At 35.6% G+C, this 22500-nt stretch overlaps 1 protein-coding gene, 1 long non-coding RNA gene and 2 pseudogenes across 2 annotated transcripts in view; 2 read left to right on the top strand and 2 right to left on the bottom strand.

The window, feature by feature from the left end:
• Positions 1-1346: 1346 nt before the first annotated feature.
• LOC120145711 lies at positions 1347-18152 on the top strand (annotated as a pseudogene).
• Positions 8369-9510, top strand: LOC120145712 (annotated as a pseudogene).
• Positions 9880-10445, bottom strand: LOC120145713. Its single transcript, XR_005518145.1, has 2 exons — positions 10267-10445; positions 9880-10139 (listed from the first exon to the last, which is right to left on the bottom strand). It is a non-coding gene; the product is annotated as an uncharacterized LOC120145713 (long non-coding RNA).
• Positions 18022-22500, bottom strand: part of LOC120145692 (pentatricopeptide repeat-containing protein At5g55840-like) — a gene marked incomplete at its 3' end in the record, with an annotated part of 18747 nt that continues 14268 nt past the window's right edge. The window contains exon 3 of the mRNA XM_039159461.1: positions 18022-18026. Within this exon, the coding sequence (XP_039015392.1) occupies positions 18022-18026 (5 nt within the window). The remainder of the gene's footprint in view (positions 18027-22500) is intronic.

Below are 22500 nucleotides of genomic sequence, written 5' to 3'. Positions count from 1 at the left end.
GACTAAGAGATCATATTAAGACTAAATATTCCTAATTTGATTAAATTACATGTTATATCTTATACATATTAGAATTTATAAATTAGTCTCTAAAATTACACCTAAATTTATAATGGTCCAAAATTTAATGGATATTTAGCTGGGCAGGCGGATACGAGGCGGGTAATGACTCAAACCCATTACACGCCCACTACCGCCCACTACCCGCGACAGGTATCAATTTCTAAATTCACACCCGCTAAAATTATACCCATCCCTGCCCCAATTGAAGCGGGTGCGGTGCGGAATTCACGAAACTGTACCGTTTGCCATCTCTAGTTATGGAAACTATATCTTTGAAAGGTATCCACTTACTCCTTAGTTGTATGAGTTTTGATTTGATTGGTCAAGTTTTCTTTTAAAACAATTAGGAAAAAGTACTCTTTAGATCTAAATTGTTAGTTTTAATTCATTTTAGTATCCAAACTTTAATTTTTTTTTAAATCATAACTAAAATTTGGTTTTTTTCATTTTAATATCTTTTAAAAAATTAACATCGAATTTTGATTTTTTTTTTGAAAATTTAGGTACTAATATAGATAAAAAAATGATAGTTTAGATACTAAACACGTTAAGTTTTTAACGGCTGGTACTAAAATAAAACAAAACTAAAAATTAAGTTCAGATTTAATTAGGTTGGTTTTTTTTAAAGAACAAGGTCAGGTCGAATTCAAGTTTAAGATGAAAATAGATCTAACTCGAGATAATATTATAATATCTTGCATATTTAGTGATACTTACAATGATATTCATCTCTATATTATTTTTCAGTTATTACTTTTATCTAATAAAAATATTGTATATATATTCATAGGGTAGAACATAAATTTTTTATCTCAAAAATCGAATTAAATTTCGGATATGATGAAACATCCTAAATTCAAGTCGACTCGAGTCAGATCAAATAGAAGGGTTCGTTCGAATCTGATTTGGACAGGGTAAAAAACCCTACTCAGCCCAATTCATTATCATCCCTCTGTAGCTGTTTGATTGGCTAAGATTAGATACACGGTCACTTTCAGACAAGATTTGATCACATGTAATGGTGCAGTCATGTAATATAGATTAATACAAAAGGGAAAACAAACAATGATTTACATCTAAATAACTCTTATGTAACACATGGTGGCTTAAAGGGATAAAACCAATCTATTATTTACCTACACATACGGTTGAAGTAGTGAAAGGAAGTTATTTGTCGTGATCGTCCTATTCAAATGTCGTCTAATCTCTTCCATTCCGTTTGCACATGTAATATCTTTCTATATATGTATATGCCTTGGCTAAAGTTAGTTGCTGCGCATCCATAAGTGTCGTATTTCATTGTGAGAGGGAAAATACAGATGGGTGGAACTCAGCAACCGGTGGTGCAAGAGAGAGCTAACAAGTTGCCTCTTTTCGAGACGAAAGAGGCCGAGGGCAAGCTCGCTTTCCGGTTGTTTTCGTTGTCGATATTTGTCGGCATATGTTCGATATGGGCGTATAGATTGTCGAGCATACCGCGCCGGCGAGAGGGGTCGATGTCTATGGATAGGGATGTTTCTTGCGGAGCTAGGCTTCGGGTTTACTGGATCCTTACTCAAGCTATTCGTTGGAACGTTGTTCGTTACTATCCTCTCAAGGACAACCTCTCTCGAAGGTAATTAAACATCGAATCTCATTTGATTAGATGTGAAATTTTCATCTTTGATCCCTCTTAAAATAAGTAATTCAATTTAAGCCCTTTTAACATATTTTTTAAATTTAATCCTCCAATTTTGTACTTGATAAGATAATTCTAAACCAGAGAAAATGTCTTGGAGAGCGTGCCACTTCTTCACAATATGTGGTTGTCTTACGCTTTAGATGGCAATGTACAGATAAAAGATATATCTATGAATGAGTTTGTACGTATTTATATATAATTTGGGAAAGGGACTAAGGTAAAATTAAATATAAAAAATTAAAGTATTTAAATCTAAAATAATAAAAATTTAATATATATTTAATTTCAAAAGTTGGTGAAGACAAAAATCTAATTTTAAGGGGGCTAAAAACCTCCTACTCTATATACATCTGTCCTCTATATATTATATAATACATCCGTCCATGTATAATATAATAATATAATATAATATAATATAATAATATATAATATAATATAATATAATAATAATATAATATAATATAATATAATAATATAATATAATATAATATAATATAATATAATATAATATAATATAATATAATATAATAAATATAATAATATAAATAATATAATATAATATAATATATGAGATTGTTGTATGCATAATTGTAATATTTTGCATGAATAAGCTATTTTAATATTTTAAAAAAATAGTTAGTTGTAGAGATTTTAAATTCGAATATCAATGGCTTTATGATATTTGAACATTTAAGAAATTTTAAAACAAGTATTATTATTTGTGATAATCTTAGATTAATAAAAAAATTATAATATTTTATATTTATATGGAAAGTGTTTATAATTATGAATTAGAATATAAATACAATTTATCTCAGTAAAGAAATTTATAAAAAGGTTTTAAATAAAAATTATACAAAGTATATATTAATATATTCAAAGATCATGTAAAAAAATTCAACGTATATGTACGTTTTACTTATTTTGATAATTGATCACAGCTCTGAGGCTAAGTTACCGGGGGTGGACATATTCGTATGCACGGCGGATCCTACGGTGGAGCCACCGACTTTGGTGATTAACACCGTATTATCGGCGATGTCACTGAATTATCCCACCGAGAAACTAAGTGTTTATCTTTCCGATGACGGTGGATCACAACTCACCTTTATGCCCTTGGAGGCCTGCCGTTTTGCTAGGCTTTGGATCCCGTTTTGCAAAAAATTCAACGTTGAACCAAGGTCCCTGAGGCTTACTTTACCCCACAGCTCTGATGCGTCTGAAGGAACTGCAAATACTCAACAATGGCTGTTCATCAAGGTAAATATTAAATATATAGTTTTAGTAGCATGTAGAAAAAGAAATTAAATATACGTTAAAGGTCCCTGTACTATAGTACAGTTTGAATTTTAATGCATATATAAAAGAACGACCATAACCTGTACTGACCTTTACCAAGAGAAACAAGATAGATAGATCTCCAACATTTGGTTTGATTAAATGATCAACTGTAGTTGTTTTCTTTAATTTTGGAAGGAACAATATGGAGATATGGTGAAACAAATTGACGCAGTGATTAACAAAGGTAGTGTTCCAGAAGAAGTAAAGAATCAACACAAAGGATTTTCCGAGTGGAATTGTAATGTAACCAAGCAAAATCATCAGCCCATTGTGCAGGTGAAACACTGCATTTTTTTTTCACCCTGCAGAGATTTTATATATTTGATGGTTTGAGAAATTTTCTTTTTGTTATTTCAGATTGTGATCGATGGAAGAGACGCAAATGAAGTGGATAGTGACGGATGTCGATTGCCCACACTGGTTTACATGGCTCGAGAGAAGAGACCCGGTTGCCCTCATCACTTCAAAGCAGGAGCCATGAATGCACTGGTAACTGCCTCTTTCCTTTGATAAAAGAATAATGAATTAAGGACTCAATTTGTACTGAAATAACGGGTGGCGGATCTATGCGATGCTTACGCTGGGAAGTGCCAAACCTCAAATTTGAATTTTCATTCTTGAAATCGATTTTCTTCCGTTAGTTATTCATTTTATTGATTGTATTAGCTCTGAAATTTTATTTGTATCTATATAAAAATTGTGTTGTTAATACATGCATATCAACAAAAATTGTTGTTAATAACCAATGGAATGATGCAGATAAGGGTGTCATCAGAGATCAGCAATGGAGCAATCGTTCTAAATTTGGACTGCGACATGTATGCGAATAACGCAGACTCGATAAAAGATGCTCTTTGCTTCTTCATGGATGAAGAAAGGGGCCATCAGATTGCTTTTGTGCAGCATCCACAGTGTTTCAATAACATCACCAAGAATGATCTTTATGGAAATTCCTTCCCAGTAATTAACAAGGTTGGTGATGCACTACAGATATTAGAACATGCATGTTTGGACTATGTTCTTGACTGATTTCTTTTATTTGATGGTTCCGAAGGTCGAACTTCCCGGAGTGGGCAGTTACGGCGCCGCATTATATTGCGGCACCAGCTGTTTTCACCGGCGAACGAGTCTTTGGGGTAGCAAGTATTCCGAGGAATATAAAGGATCGTCGAATTGGGAAACGAGGAAGGATGATGACAGGACAGTTCATGAATTGGAGGAAGCATCAAAAGTTCTTGCTAGTTGTGACTATGAGAAGGGAACTCAATGGGGAAACGAGGTGTGGATATACTGTTAGTTAGGAATCCGTAAACTAAATACGTAATCAAAGCTAAACTAATATGAACATCGTGAAACCGATGATTCTATTCGAATGCATCGTTGTTTGTCTGTGCAGATGGGATTGATATACGGGTGTCCAACTGAAGATATGGTGACAGGGTTGAAAATACATTGCAGGGGATGGAAATCAGTTTATTACGATCCGGACAACACTGCTTTCCTAGGAGTTGCTCCAACAACCTTGGACATAGCTCTTGTTCAGTGGACAAGGTGGTCGGATGGACTGTTCCAGATCTTCTTCTCCAAATACTGTCCTTTCATCTACGGACATAAGAAGATCAAATTGGGTGCTCAAATGGGGTACTGTGTTTATCTGTTGTGGGCTCCAACTTCCCTACCTCACCTCTATTATACCATTGCTCTTCCTTTTTCTTTGGTCCAAGGCATTCCTTTATTCCCAGAGGTATGTATACGCAATTCATCAGAGCTTAATTTCATAAGTAGTTTTAGTCCTCTATTATGTTTTTAGTTTAAACACTTCTTACATCATTGTGAATTTCAAAATTAGACAATTTAGACAATGAACACTTAATTTTAAAATTTTAAACTAACGACTTAATAATTAAACATTGACCCCACATTTTATTTTACACACACATATATATGTCCCCATTAAGTCACATCTTGGCTCCGTCCTTGCATATCACGTGTCACATTATTATTGGTTAGTATTCTTTTGGTAAATCGAGAATAATGATAATTTAGGTACCATTTTTGACTAAAAAAAACTTTAAGGATCAATTTGGGAATCAAGGTATATTAGGGGCCAATTTACTTATATGCATTTCAATATGAATTGTTAACGATGTCAACTTTTTGGACCAATTAATAACATTATAAGCAAATTATCAAATCATATCAAGCTAAAGGACAATAACTAAATTCTAAATTGAGCATAGTATAAAGGACTAGAATAAGAATTTTCATAACCCTTTTTTCAGATAGTAAAATGGTGCATTATTTTTGGTCACAGGTATCAAGCAGATGGTTTATACCCTTTGCATATGTATTCATATCCAATAACCTTTACAGCATAGTGGAGGCTCTATTCCATGGACTTACATTCAAAGCTTGGTGGAACTCGCAAAGAATGTGGATGATTCGAAGAACAACATCCTTCTTCTTTGGCTTCATCGATTGCATAGTGAGACAACTCGGATTGTCTCAGACAACGTTTAAGATCACGGCCAAGGTCGTCACCGACGATGCCTCAATGAGATACCGGCAAGAGATGATGGATTTCGGGAGCACATCCATCATGTTACTGTTATATCAACATTGGCAATGGTGAACATGTTGAGTTTAGTGGGTGTTGCAGTTAAGATGTTTTTGTGGGGTTGGGATAGGAGGAAGTTGACGTCTCAGGTTGTGCTTTGTGGACTTATGGTTAGTCTCAATGCACCAGTGTACGAAGCACTGTTCTCTCGCAAGGATAAGGGCAGGATACCGGCTTCTGTCATGTTCAAAGCTCTAGTTTTAGCTTCGTTGGCTTGTTTTGTGCCTTTAAAGTAGATTCATTCATGTAGAGTGTGCAATATATTATTGTCCTTGTACTGTATGTACCTATTTTCATCTCATTACGAAGAAAAACTATTGGATGTCATTTAACTAAATAAATATATTCTCATAAATTAATCTTTCATAATAATCTAGTAATGATTTTTTAGTAATTATAGAAACTTAAAAAGAAATTTCAAACAAACTAATAAAGAGAGAGAAATTAACATAAGGGTCAAAACATTAGGCCCAACCTGGTTGAAAAAAGATAGGGTAAAATATATAAATGATCTCTCGACTATAAGACGTTATGTTGTTGAATCTTTTGATTATTAAAGAATAATCATTCGATTATTCATATGTTTTGGATATGTCTTTTTAGTTAAAAGTTTTACGGTGTTATTTTGTGGATCGAATCTTCCTCTATATTATACAATCGAGTCAATGCTTAAAACATTACGTTATTGAGCCAATACTTTAAAGCAACGACGATATTTATAAGCATCACTAAAATATGATTTTATCAAACAATAATCAATTTTTAACTGAAAAAATGAGTTTAAACATATGGATATTTAAGTGATTATTTGTAACTTTTAATAATTAGAGGATTGATAAAAGTATTTCTCTATAGTTGAGGATCATTTGTGTAGTTTACCGAAACTGATATTATTTAAATGAGACACAGGTGATTATAACCACGTTGAAGACAGACCGTGTTGGACTTTCTTTCTCCTCTCTGCTACTGCTGGTCTTAAAAAAACTGATCTTTCACAAATCTAATCTTTCACATCTTTTGTACTCTCCCAGAAAAACTGAGAGAAAAAGAAAATTAAAGGTAACTTAAATTTATTTTCAATTAAAATTCATAGCTTTATTATTATTTTAATTCGTAGCTTCGAATTGTTTTCATATTTTTTCCTGCATTTTTCCTGCACTAAATAGTTTCGAATTGGTTTTAATCTTTATCAGAAACTTGAAGGGGGGAAAATGAGAGAACTGGTGGGAATTATTTGGGTTTTTGATTCCATTACTTGTTTTTGTGGAAAGATTTAAGAAAACTTTGCTAGTTGGTACTGTTTATAATTATTATCATGTTAGGTTTTGTGAGGTATTACATTGGTTGGCATGAATCTGTTGGAATTGGAAGAATTGGAATCCAATTCTACCATTTTTTTTATGTTGGTTAAGTTTTTTAAAGAATTTGAATCCTTCAACTTTACTTTCCATCAAATAAGAGAAAATGAATTCCATCCAAAAATGGATGAAATTAAATTTTTATTGGATGGAATTAAAATTTGATCATACTATCTTCATTAATATTTGGTAATTTATTCATATATTGAATAAAATATTTTTTTATTATTCGGGTCGGTCGAGTTTCTAATTCATATATTCGGATCGAGTCAATTTTTTTAAGTGTGATATTCGGGTCGGATCAGGTCGAGTTCAGGTTTAGGGTGAAAAATACCCGACCTAAAAATATATATAATTTTACCTTATATAATTAGGAATAATTACAATAATATCCTTCTATATATAATTTTTTTCAATTAAGTCACTGTTTTTATTGAATAAAAATATTTTTTTATTATTTCGGGTCGAGTGAAATTTTATTTTGTTCGGGTCGGGTCGGGTTTTTTAAGTATGATATTCGAGTTGAGTCGGGTCGGGTTTTTTAAGTGTGATATTCGGGTCGGGTCGGATTTTTTTAAGCGTGATATTCGGATCAGGTCGGATTCGAGTTTAGGGTAAAAAAACCAAACACGACCCGAAAATATATAATTTTACCTATATTTAGGAATAATACAATAATACCCCTCTATATATAATTTTTTCAATTAAATCAATGTTTTTATGAATAAAAATATTTTTTTTATTTCATGTCGGGTCGGGTTTCTAATTCATATATGAATAAAAATAGCTTTTGGTATATTTTTGTAACTAATTAACATAATCCGATTGGAATGTATCGAAATATTGCTCTATCTTTTGATAACTTACATATTTTAATTGCGATAATTTTAACTTATGATGTTTATTAGCATGATTTTTATAATTTATTAAAATGAATAATCAATCATAAAATGAAAATTTAATATTTTTATTTTTTTAATATATTACTACATATAAGTTGTAAAACAAATTAAAATAAAGCAAAAAAGCAAGAAGGACAATTCTGTCATTTTACATTACTGAATCAAATTCATCTGACATGTCTGCGAACCAAACAGAATATGAAATTGGATTCCAATTCCATTTGCTGCCAAAAAAAATATAGAATTGAATCCAATTCCTGACAGATTTCAATTCTTTCACAAATTCCAATTCCCTCATAAACATTCCAGCGAATCAAACTTAGTCTTTAGTATTTGATTTGTATAATTTGATATATTCATTTTTTGTCAGTTTCATAACTAGGATTATTTGACTTTTTAATTGCAGATGAAAGTTGGATCTCTTGAATTTGTGGCTGTTATATTGCTATCAATCTTGTGTATCCCGAATCCCGCTTTTGGAATTAGAGTCGTCATTAAGTCCGATTCGTCTTGGCATAACAGTCATAAGGGTGTTGATCTTGTGGTAAGCTTCCTCGCCTCCTTCATACTTCGTGTACTTGTATTTCGATTGCTAGCATTTGTTCAGTTATTGCATATTCTTATTTAGGGCATTGTGAAGACCTAGTTTATAGTGTTTGGAATTGGTGATCTTATTAATCTAAATTGTATCCGACTGCTCTATGAACTCAGTGTCTCAAGAGTCTTATCGAACTCGCTACCTTTTGCAATTGTTAGGTGAAGGACCTCCGGTGATCAGATTCAAGATTATCGCGACAAGATAAGTGAAATTCGAGTTTGTTGTCATCAAAAAGGAGTCCACGCTTCTGCTTCAGTAATAAATCTCCTTATTATGAAACGGTTGACTTCGATGTACATGAAAGTCATTTTTCGTACTATGATCAGCATGCAAAGGATGGTCAGTCGTATCTTATTTGCTTTATGTTTCTCTTCCCCTGGTGAAAGCTTTAATAAGAAGTCACTAACTGTTGTTCTCATGTGCTTATCTGCAGAGCATTTGGACCCTTTGTTAGAACAAATATCAAAGTTAGAGGAAGCTCTTATAACATCCAGTTCGAACAGCATTGGTTAGATGCTCAGACAGAACGTCAGAAAATAGGTATTCACCATTTCACTTTTAATTACAGACAATTGTGTATGATGTTCTATCATTGATGCCTTTGGAACTTATATGTCTGCTAGTAACCTTCAGGCTCATAGATACCTGAAATATTTTCCTCGAAGCAGTTTGACACAATTGCTAGATTCAATTGCGAATTACGGTGCTACACTACGTTTATTAGATTGTTTAGAACTGTATCTACGCATAACACTCTCATTAATCCTTTCTAGTTAATTAATTTTCCTCTGATGATTTGGCTGACTGTAAATGCAGTAAACGACGCAATGAGTATAACAGCCGTTCACAAGGCCTTATGCGAATCCGCAGCACTAGTTGGAGCTAGTGTTCTGCAAGTTTACCTACTCCGACTCCTTTTTGAACGAAAGCTTGGAATGTCACAGGTTTAATTCTAGCACTGAACTGCAATGTTTATTGTTACAGGATACTACAAACTTTTGTCAACTCAGGCACTTGATATATACAGTGATCTTGAATTCACTGTCTGTTACGGCTGAGAATTTAGATTTTAACATGATTTACCTGAAAACATATTTTTCTTTTGCATGTTATAAACTGCCATCAAAATACAACCATAATCCGGAAACATGTTCTGCATGTTATAAACTGCCATTGAAATACATTTCCAATAAAAAGATGAAAATGAGAAGATAACAAAGACAAGTTTTCTAAGACACACCGATCATGTGTAACATGATTACATGAAGTTATGTATCACAGAAAAGCTCCATAGCTTCGTAACACAAAGACAAAGGCAGAATAAAATAACACAGTTTGTCATAACAATCCACCAAATCAATATACATAGATACAGTAAGTGTTTGTCTTGTTTACTTCTTCCCCCCAGAATTAGATCATACACCACAAAAAAGGAAATCTAGAAGGCCAAGCCCTAGAGATCCTATCTTGTTCAGGAATATATGGTGGGGCTTTAACATACTTGTGGAAGTAGTCTTATGTGAGTAGGGTTTCGTCAAGATTCCGCAGCTGGGACTTGAACGCAGCAAAACCATTTTTTCTAAAAAAAATAGCATCATATACGGAGGGAAATGTCAACTAGCAACAGTTTATAGCAATCATTTCAAATGGAACATTCAAGTAAACGATTATTTGATGTCAAAACAAGTCATTAGATATTTACATACAGGTTGGGTTTTGCCAGGTTCTGCTCCAGGCTTAGCATGAGGATCAGCCTTTCTGGTGACTCGGGTGGCCACCTGTTTTCTTCTCGTCCCTTGCCTTGTTAAAGATCACAGTAAATCCCTCGGCTGAGGCAGGATCGTTGACATCCCATTCACCAAATTTTGGCAATGGCTGACCCTTTTCATATTGGCCAAAGTGAAATGCCCCATTAAGACCCTTATAAACAAAGGGTAAGCAAATAGACAAAACATGAAGGTAACCTGGTAAAATTAAAGCATGTCCAAGGTTAACCGTGTAACTAATAGCTACAACATATCAATTACCCATAATAACAAACCGGCCATAATTGCTGGTCATAAGAGTTTTTCTGACAAGCATACGGATACTTCGAATCTCAAAATAAAAAAAATAAAAAATCCACTCGATAATCAAGGAAATGTCTTGCAGAAAAATAACTCAAGATTAATGGTTCTTAAACTGTAAAAAAAGGGGTAAACCGAAAAGAGGATATGAATCCACTCTTGATTGTTTCTCAAGCTGCCAAGGAACTTATTAGTGCAAGACATAAGATATTTACATTTTCATCGTCATTACAACACTTTTGAGTGATTGAACATACCATCAAATCTTTTCTATTCTGAGCTAGCGACCATCAATAGCCAACTCTGATTAGAATGCAACACATTCAATTGAAGATAAGATCACAGATACAATCTAAACTGCAACTGACTGAAACAGCTAGATGAAAGCTGCTAGGTACCATAAGGGTATACATAACTTTGGCTGGAACTTGGTAAATTCCATTTATTAACTGCAAAATTAATTGGCATGCTTTGCAATATTAAGGGCAAACTTGGGTGTCCTATCCTGCAGGCTTGACATCACAGAGCATTATTTCTTAGAGAAAATCGTCTCAGTGACCAAAAAAAATAATATACGATTTTAACCAACTTTTTTTGGATTTGCCAAAATGACCAACAAAATCGCAACGCGAAATAAAAATCGCAACGCGATCCCCAGAATCGCAAATCAGTTTCCAAAATCGCAACGCGATTCTTGAAAATCGCGATGCGATAGTACAAATTCGCATTGCGATTTTCAATAATCGCAACGCGAATATGAAAATCGCAACGCGAACACATAAATCGCAACGCGTATCCGTAAATCGCAACGTGTATCCGTAAAATCGCAACGCGTATGGGTAAATCGCAATGCGTATCCGTATATCGCAACGCGTATCCGTAAATCGCAACGATAATACATAAAATCGCAACGCGTATCCGTAAATCGCAACGCGATATTTAAAGCGCCATTATAATCGCTACGCGTATTTTATTTTCAAATTACAAAAAGAATATTAAGACAAAATCCCGTAATCGCAACTCATAACCTAAAACCTAAAATCACAACTCAGTCCCATCTCCATCTCTCACTCTCTACGGCGAAGAAATCCGTCCCCATCTCCGAAGATTTCCGTCCCCATCTCCGGCGAAATCCCACCTAAAATCACAACTCAGTCCCATCTCCATCTCTCACTCTCTACGGCGAAGAAATCCGTCCCCATCTCCGAAGATTTCGTCCCCATCTCCGGCGAAATCCCTCACAACCATTCCGGTCAGAAATCCCTCACAATATTCAGAAATGGAAAATCAACCTCCGAGGGTTAGTTTTTTTAATTATTTTTATTTGAAATGTTTGCATTATTGTAGGTTTTTCATATGAAACTGATGATAAGTTTACTGGTCATTCAATAATAGATTAAGCATTCACTTAGATTTCATTTCGCGTTAAGATTCTCTCGTTGCGATTTCATTTCGCGTTGCTATTCTCTCGTTGCGATTTTCAAGTAGTATTGTCTTTGTCTTTGTTCTGTCTTTTGGTTGAAGTAATGCAATCCATTCAAGTTTCAATTTGCGAAAGAGTCGCAACGAGATAAAGAAAATCGCAACGAGAGAATGACTGTCGCAACGAGAGAATCGCAACGCGAAATGAAAATCGCAACGAGAGAATCGCAACGCGAAACCAAAATCGCATTGCGATTTTCATTCGCGTTGCGATTCTCTCGTTGCGATTTTCATTTCGCGTTGCGATTCTCGTTGCGATTTTCATTTCGCGTTGCGATTCTCTCGTTTGCGATTGTCATCTCGCGTTGCGATTCTCTCGTTGCGATTTTCATTTCAACCAAAAGACAAAACAGTGTTGCAAATTTTAGTTTCAAGAATAAACTACTACTTTTATGTTTATTGTTTTGGTATATCTCACAGTGTAGTTTTGGTATATCTAACTTGGTATGTTTATTGTTTTTGTAGAAATTTTTTTCGGCTCAATTGACCTTGAGAAATAAAGTCAGCCTGGCCACTACAATTGCAAAGAAGCTTTCACCTGCTCAAAGACAATTGTTTGAGGAAACCTGCTTCGGGCCATGGCTGAGAGTACAGCATCCGGGTGGAGATGCTAATTTGACCCATTTGTGGCTTCAGACCATGACATCAAATCTACCCGACAGTATACAACGTGGTGAGGAAGAGATATGGTTTCATTTTCCACCAGCGTATACTTGCTTTGGGCGGAAGGAGTTCTGCTTAATCACTGGTCTACGATTCGGACACGATGATAGGCCGGTACACTCGTCATATCGCCCGCCCATCATGGTTATCCGGGTTTTTCGGATGAGTCAATGGAGAAGCCGAACCTACATGTCGACGACCTGAAGAAATTATTTAATAAGAAAGCTGGTTTCACTCGGATGGAAGACGTCGATGTTGTCCGAGTATGCCTTCTACTACTTGTGTATGCCGGCTTTTTAGGCAGAGAGGCAGACAACCTATTCATCGGGAGCTAATAATATTGGTAGAGGACCTGAATGCATGGAATCTGTTCCGTGGGGTTCGTATATATGGAAAGCTACCTGGACTAAGTTGTCGTCTGCCTTGATGACCGCAAAAGTTTGCGGGGCGATGGGTCCAAATACACTTTGTCAGGCTTTGTTTGGGCCTTTAAGGTAAGAATTTCTATATAATTTTCTAAAATTATAATTAATTATTTAACAATTACTAATTTGTTATTATATTGTTTGTAGATTTGGATATTCGAGGCTTTCCCCAGCATGCGTACATATGCAATAAAACGTCAAATGATATTCCCAGGGCTTTCCTGGAAGAGGAAAACTCTGTTGGATTGGGAAGACTTAATACCATATGCCACAATAAATAATGTAAGTTAACACAAATACTTTCATATAATATAAACAAGTTATTAATAGTAGACGTTTAACTTTGTTTGAGTTTATATTTTAGGAGGCCAACATTCCATTACAAAGACTGTCACCCACGGAGGAAGAGTTGCCACTGATTGGTGGCAAGCTAGTCAGAGTTTTTTTGATGGCACGGATGATGAGCAGCATCCACTTCCTCCAATTCGAGAGCTCTTCTCCACCATACCTCATGATAGGCGACCGGCAAAGATGCCACGACTCCTATCTCCCTGTTCTCCAACTCCACCTCAACGGATGAGTCAAGGGAGTTACGTGATGAGGTCAATGCCTTGCGTGAGGAGATCGGTACTCTACGCGATAACGATGGTGCATGGCGTGTGGAGGTGTCAACTTTACGTGGTGAGGTTGCCGCTCTAACGTGAGATGATAGTATCGTTGCAGAATGAGGTTCATACTCTACGCAACGAGGTAAGTTTAAGATTTTCCATATTTAACTTAATGATAAATTTACTCGTAATTTCACTTAGATTAGCCATTTCACTTAGATTGCTTAGTAAATTTATTCGGTTGCTGCCAATTCTGCTAAACTGTATTCTTTAACACTGTGAAATAGTATTTGTCTTTGTTTTGTCTTTTGGTTGAAAGTAAATTTATTCGGTTGCTGCCAATTTGCTAAACTGTGTATTCTTTAACACTGTGAATAGTATTTGTCTTTGTTTTGTCTTTTGGTTGAAAGTAAATTTGTTCGGTTGCTGCCAATTCTGCTAAACTGTGTATCTTTAACACTGTGAAATATATTTGTCTTGTTTTGTCTTTTGGTTGAAAGTAAATTTGTTCGGTTGCTGCCAATTCTGCTAAAACTGTGTATTCTTTAACACTGTGAAATATATTGTCTTTGTTTTGTCTTTTGGTTGAAAGTAATTTGTTCGGTTGCTGCCAATTCTGCTAAACTGTGTATTCTTTAACACTGTGAATAGTATTGTCTTTGTTTTGTCTTTTGGTTGAAAGTAATTTATCCATTCAAGTTTCAATTTGCAGAAGAAGAAATAGTTTACTTTCGCAACACGAAACTTAAAATCGCAACGCGAAACCAAAATCGCAACGCGAAATGAAAATCGCAACGACAGAATCGCAACGCGAAACCAAAATCGCAACGACAAGATCGCAACGCGAAACCAAAATCGCATTGCGATTTTCATTTCGCATTGCGATTTTCATTTCGCATTGCGATTTCCATTTCGCATTGCGATTTCCATTTCGCATTGCGATTTTCATTTCGCATTGCGATTCTCTCGTTGCGATTTTCATTTCGCATTGCGATTTTCATTTCGCATTGCGATTCTCTCGTTGCGATTTTCATTTCCGCATTGCGATTTTCATGTTGGGATTTTCATTTCGCATTGCGATTCTCTCGTTGCGATTTTCATTTCCGCATTGCGATTTTCATGTTGCGATTTTCATTTCCGCATTGCGATTTTCATGTTGGGATTTTCATTTCGCGTTGCGATTGTATTTTCCGTAGTGCGATAGTCAAATGCATGCCTAATAGTGATAACAACTGAATAACAAGAGTTGGTTAAGTCAAAATGGTTGGCCTGAGTCATTAATTCAACTGAAAATGTTAAAAGTTCACACATAAAATCCACATAATACAACGTTTGCATTTAAAAATCACCTAAGTTAACAGTCTCAAAAGGTGAAGCCAATCGTGATTGGGATTTTAAAGATGAGTGCCTTTTGCTTGACACCATATGAGCTTTGGATTTTGATGAGGATCCATATTTTGGTAGAGGAAAAGATGATTTGATGGCACTGGTGATCCACAGTCAACCTTGTATGACCACTTTCCTTGCACCGACTACATGTCGATCTCTTCTTCTCTTCACCCTTAGACGGTATACGATCGTGACTTTTTGGTCGGCCAGGTAGCCTTCTGTCCATGGCTGGTGGCAAAACTGTTTGTAAGTCATCTGGTATGTCCCACTCAGAAGGATGTGGAATAGGGTAGACAATCTCGGCATAAGTCTGTCGATAAACTTCTGTAGTGTAGCAATCCATAGCGTATGCGCTTGAATCATCTTGGTTTAAATGAAGAGCAACTTTTATAACATGGCCACATGGATAACCAGATGTTTGCCATTTCATACAACTACACGTCTTTGCATTTAGATCGACTAGCCCATTTAAGTTATTATCCAGTACTTGAAACAAAGTGTTTGAACATGGTTCAACTCTCCATGACGTTGACTTCACAACACGTTTTCGTTATCTTTTTTTCAGTCCATGGTGTAACACGATGTTCCAATGTTCCTGTAAATTTAAATAAACAATACTTAGTAAAATATATAAATATGATAAGTTACGAATTCAAAGATAATACCTGCATGGTTTCTTTTCTTGTAGTACCACGTTGAATAGAGGCTCGAAAAAACTCCATTAACATAGTAAATGGTAATTTCCGGGAATGACGACTTAGAGCGTTGATTGATTCTGCACTATTAGACGTCATGAAACCATATCTTGCTCCAAGTTGATGTACTCTTGACCATTTCAACCCGACTCTTCTAGTGTTTGAGCACACTGAGGCAAAACACGTCTTAAACATTTATATGCTTATTGAAATCCACTTCCCGATAAGCTTTTACAGCCTTCCAGTATGTCCATTTGTGCTTTTTTATACCAGCAGACCTTGATTTTAGATTTCTATACAAATGAACACCACAAAGTCCATGAAAAGCATCTGGGAACACCTTCTAACAGCGTTGTCAATTGAGTTTGCCCTATCGGATATGATTGTCAGATTGCTATAGGACCTATGCAATCCCTAAGATGCCCCATAAACCATGTCCATGAATCAGAGGTTTCAGATTTGCCAACCCCGTAAGCTATTGGCAATATCCCATTGTTAGCATCCATGGCTACTGCTAATAAGTTTACTCCAAGGTATCGACCTTTCAAATGTGCTCCGTCAACTATAATAACTGGGCGCATGCAAGTAATAAACGAACGAATCTACAAAATAATATACACAAGAAATATAATCATTTAAATGTGAAATGCATGTAACTAACAAAATGAGTCAACAATTATATTGATTTACTAACCGTAGCACCATGGCGATAAACAGCAACTCAAAGCGTCCATCTCTATCTGTTTTGATATGAGTTACCGACCCAGGATTTTTCAGCTTTAAATTGTGACAATAAGCCGGCAGTTGGGCAAACGATGCTTCTGGCGACCCCCTCAACAATTCCAAGGCATAACATTTGGCTCTCCAAGCTTGAGAATATGATATACTAATCTTGAACCGAGCATTCATGTCAGTCATAATTTCATGTCCCCGATATACCCTGCCATTCAAAAACATTAACTCAGCCAGAAAACCACCCAACACCTTTTTGTTTGCCTGTCTATGGTGAGGAAAAACTTGGGTTCTTGAACATGTATGTTTATCAATAAAAGTCCTAACTTGAAACATTTTGCAATCTTTTATTCTCTTTGCAATCATACGCCACGTACATTTTTTGTCAATCATACACCTTGTTTCGAAACGATCTTTGCTTGATTTGTTAACTTTTAGTTGATAGCCATCTTCCACACATTTTGTATACAAAGCTATCTTCAAGTCTTCCTTTGTATCAAACAATCATCTTTCTTGACACGAATAACTTTTGTGTAACAATCAACTGCTTTCTTTGCCAACTCTTCTTCCGGTAACTGAAGTAATTCTGGCATATTCCAGTTATACTCCCGTGCATTTTCTTTTCTTCTTCGGGGACTTTTTCTTCTTCTTTTCTTCTTCAGGATTATATGAATTACAGAATGGATGTTCAACATGTTCATTCACAGTCGTAACTTCCTCCTCATTATCATCAACAACATCTTCCTCGGCAACGGGTGTTTCATCATCAAAATTCGGGTATTGACCAATATTAAAATCATTACACACATGGTCTGTTTCTTCTTCTGAAACATCATCAAAATCCGTGTATTGACCAATATCAAAGTCCGGATATTGACCAAGACCAAATTTCGAATACTGACTAGTACTTACAATTTTTCTGTTGGCTCATCATCGTCTAACTGGTCAATACGAAAACCGGAATTTGGTGCTGAAAGTTGATTGGGATTTGGATTAGAGAAAGGTTGTGGGTTTTGAGAAAAACTTAGTTGATTACTACCCGCTACTGACCCAACAATACTACTTCTAGGTTCAACAACATACAATGTAACATCATCTTGTGAAACACTAATGTAAGCAATGAATCGTTCAACATCTTCATTGTCGGTTAACAAATAAACTTTACCATTTCTCTGATAAGATAGCCTAAATCCACTTAGGGGCTCTAAATTCAATTTATTTGAAACACGTAGCATTAGAGTTTCATAAGTTAACTTTTGTAAAGACAATTTTAGTTGAAGATTCATGGGTAAAGGCATATATTGTAAAACACCATGAACATTATCCCATGACCCTCCAAAACACAAATCTATCCAAACATGATCAGATGATTTCATGGTTGTAAATTAATTTACTAAACAGACGAGCTGCGAAACTAAAACCTGTTGCCGGATTGGGAAGGATGTCGTTGGATATAGGAACGGATGTCGCCGGAGAGTGATAGATGGAGATGGAATGAGTTGCGATTTAGGGATTTAGTTTATGATTTCAGTGTTATATACCCAAAATTTCAGTGTTGTGATTTACAGATTCTCGTTGCGATTTACGGATTATCGTTGCGATTTACAGATTCTCGTTGCGATTTACGGATTATCGTTGCGATTTACGGATACGCGTTGCGATTTACGGATTATCGTTGCGATTTACGGATACGCGTTGCGATTTACGTTTACGGATACGCGTTGCGATTTACGGATACGCATTGCGATTTACGGATACGCGTTGCGATTTACGGATACACGTTGCGATTTACGGATACGCGTTGCGATTTTATGTATTATCGTTGCGATTTACGGATACGCGTTGCGATATACGGATACGCATTGCGATTTACCCATACGCGTTGCGATTTTACGGATACACGTTGCGATTTACGGATACGCGTTGCGATTTATGTGTTCGCGTTGCGATTTTCATATTCGCGTTGCGATTATTGAAAATCGCAATGCGAATTTGTACTATCGCATCGCGATTTTCAAGAATCGCGTTGCGATTTTGGAAACTGATTTGCGATTCTGGGGATCGCGTTGCGATTTTTATTTCGCGTTGCGATTTTGTTGGTCATTTTGGCAAATCCAAAAAAAGTTGGTTAAAATCGTATATTATAACTTTTTTTTGGTCACTGAGGCGATTTTCTCTATTTCTTATTGTATTTTTGGTGTGGAACTCATCTTTTACATGTTTAATTAAAAAAAAATGCGACTTCAGCAGAACTTAGATCACATCGGTGTGGCCAAAAAGGCATGTTAAAGCTTGCGTTATCAAAAATCTAAATAACAGTGTAGTTTAAATTAACTGAACAGTAACACTGGTTATTGCTCTAGAGAAAGCACTTTGACAACCCTGGTAATCACAATTTTTTAATAGGATATTCGACGAGAACACAAATGGTTCGTGAAATAACTATTCTAAACTACGGTACAATCACTGACATAACATTTTTATTCAAGGGAGAAGTTAAGTGGGTCGATCGATGAAAGGAAGCCATGCCAAACATAGCAACAGTATCAATTACACAGTTCAAACAGAAGCCTCCAAAAAGAGCAATAATTGAGTATAAATCACAAAGATCAGTCATGGAGATGAAAAATGAACACATAAAATCATATGCATTATTGATATAAAACCACAACCAGATAACATGGAACAATCACATTCTTGAAAAGATACATTGAAAAGCTTAACTTATCCAGCAACAAGACAAAAGGGAATCTGCAAAAAGTTGAACATGATGTTACATAAAGTATCAAAATAATAGCAAGTCATGCAAATCCAAGCATAATTTAGTAATACCCTTCAGAATATATGTTGCCATAAATCCCATAAAGAACTCTAATTACTTAGCGCTGGTTAATTTAATGTGAAAAGATTGACACAAAAGATTCATCTACCTCAGAATATTAACGAATTTATGGATTATGACGTTCACAATCAAGCTGCCATTTGCAGATTAGACATCCAATAAAACATAAGTAACAATACATGTCCTCTAAACAAAAACATAAATCATGTCATTACATAAGTAAATAGCTCAAATGGTATACAATTCATCACTTAAACAAAACAAAAACAAAAACATAAAAAAAATACAAAAAAAAGGAGCTGCAAAACACATCAAAGAAAGCAGTTCCAAAAAGATGAAAAGGGTAAATTTAAAGCTCTGATCATCAGCAACAAAAAAGCTCTTTCTTACTTAAAACTCAGAATCGAAAACCCAAAAAGTATACGAATCGAAACAACCCAAAACTAAAAAACTACATAAAAAACAGAAAAAATAAATCACATAACATAACAAAACTAAACCTTTCTATTAATGAATTCAAACAGAAATGAAGAAGACAACAAAAGTCCCAAAAATTGCATACCCACATGAATTCTTGAGATAAACTTTTCTAGCGAAGAAAGAGAGGAAGATATATATAGAGAGAGAGAGAAAGGAGAGAATTTTTTTTGAGAGGAAAATGTGAAGCAAGAGATAAAAAGAAGGGGAGAAGCTTGGAATCGGGATAAACGGCGTTAGTTTGGACGGTTAATGGAAAAAGGAAGGGGGGAACCGAGTCGTTTGGCTCTTTACGGAACTGGTGACGTGATTATTATATCATAGCCCAATAGATCATATACCTCAATTGTCCTACGGTTTTGAACTAATAGCTCTTTTCACAATTTGATGCTCATATCATGAGCGAAAATAGTCCACAAAGGTTTGCTTTGTTGGGATGTACAACTACATCATAATCGGAATTATCCGTCATCAGATAGTATTTAACCTAAGTCGAGACATCTCTTTGAATTTCAACTATCCGGCTCGAAGAGCCCTTCCTCACCTTCTTCCTTGCATCCATTATGAATTGTCCAATGAAGATCATGGCATTGCAGAAAGGATTCAAGGTTAAGAAACATTTAGTAGAAGTTGTAGCCTTACACGTTACACCATACCGGTTAGTGACCGCGCTCACTGGAAAATCTATATTCTTCAAGTGTATGCATCATTTGATGAGCTGAAACCGTTTCCAGGCGTACAGAGAGTCCAACGGTATGAACGGCGAGGGACAAACCTAAACCATTAAGTTCTGTTTAGTTGGTAAGAATTGCATTGAACCAGATGGTAAATAGATAGCAGATCAATCCAAAAACAGGAACTTTTACTCTGTTTTAAAATGGGTAAATTTAGCTCATGTGCGGAAAAGGGAGAAGAGACTTACACAGTCTTGCATCTGATGTATCTTCATGGGTTTGCAGTGCTATTTCGATGCAGACGTAAATCAATGTTTACGCATGCTTTCTGGGTCCATGATTCCGAATAGGAAGGGAAACGAATTCGACCTGAGAAAACTTAAAAGGTATAAGCTGAAAAGGATGAAATAATAGTCCATAACTGATCAAAAGTTGAGGCTTGGTGCAAACCAAATCAGAATGCCATGACCGGTTGAGAAGCAAAAGTTCCATTTGAACCTCATCAATAAGTAGATGAGCAGAAACTTGGTCTATAAGTTTTGAGAAAAAAAGGTATAAGCTGAAAGGGAAATAATAGCCATAGATCAAAAGTTGAGGCTTGTGCAAACCAAATCAGAATGCCATGCCGGTTGAGAAGCAAAAGTTCCATTTGAACCTCATCAATAAGTAGATGAGCAGAAACTTGGTCTATAAGTTTTGGACTTTACGGATTTTCTTTGACGCTATTTCCTCTTATTCTGTTTCAAGTACTTCAACCTTTTCTTGGCGATTATCAACGCCTTCTGAAACTGCTCTGTACTGCCATCCCAATCACAAGATATGATTCCCCTCCCCTTTAAGTCCTTTAAAAGTGCATCACCAGTAGATGGGTTACTCCCGTCGGTGAGAAGGGCATCAACTAGGACAGTATAAGTAGTGGCATTGGGCAACAAACCATTTTGTTTCATCTCTCGATATAGTTCAAAAGCAGCAGTTATGTCCCCGTCGGCACAAAGGCCCGAAATGATGACATTGTAAGCAATAACATCAAACTTCAGACCACAAAGCTCCATTTTACTCAGCTTTAAAGCATCCGCAACGTTGCTTTCTTTGCAGTGTTGGATATATGAACTGCAAAACTACACCGTTAACACTGACTGAAAATATAAACAGTAATTAAGAAGAACAGATTCGTAAACCGTGTCGTGGTAAGAACCACTGCCTTAGAAACGAATTCGCCTCGATGTGGTAATCGCTGCAGTAGGCGGACCGTCCCCCGAGGTTAACACGGTCGCTCCAAATTCCGTACACCCGAAACCGGAGTGGACTGCTGGTGGTATTGTACTTCTGATCGGAAAGCACTCAGAGAGAACTCACGGAGAGAACTTTAGAAAACACTTTGTAAGTGAATTGTAAATGTTTTGGAGTGAGTTGAGAAGCTGAATATAGCTCTATTTATAGGCTAGAAATAGGGTTAAAATCGTCCATAAAATTTCAGGATTAAACCTCTTATTTGTAACAGCTGAAACGTCTAGATGAACCTGACTCAGAAATAGTCCAGGTTCATTGTATAATTATTCAGCTGTTATAACTCCCGAAATTATATCATGTAACCCCTGGAATTAAATCAAATAACTCCTGTAACTCCTGATATTAACAGCTTGTCTCCTCTGTACAAAGCTGTAAATCAGTCCAGGTACATCTTAACGTTTCTGATTTAATTTAGGAATAAACTGTTTAATTTCTGATAAAAAATAATAATTCAGCTGTTATTTGAAATTCAAACAGTCCTCAGCAGCCTATAAATATCAGTTGATATCTTTCACATTTTCCATTTGTTTCTTTCAAAGAGAAATTCCTCAAGAATTTTCTCTAAAAAGATAGTATCCGCGCGGACGTGTCGAAGAC

The sequence above is a fragment of the Hibiscus syriacus genome, unplaced genomic scaffold (assembly GCF_006381635.1).
Source record: "Hibiscus syriacus cultivar Baekdansim isolate YM2019G1 unplaced genomic scaffold, ASM638163v2 tig00110893_pilon, whole genome shotgun sequence".
Lineage (NCBI taxonomy): Eukaryota > Viridiplantae > Streptophyta > Magnoliopsida > Malvales > Malvaceae > Hibiscus > Hibiscus syriacus.
The sequence above is the reverse complement of the archived record's forward strand: the minus strand, read 5'-3'. Positions and strand labels throughout refer to the sequence as shown.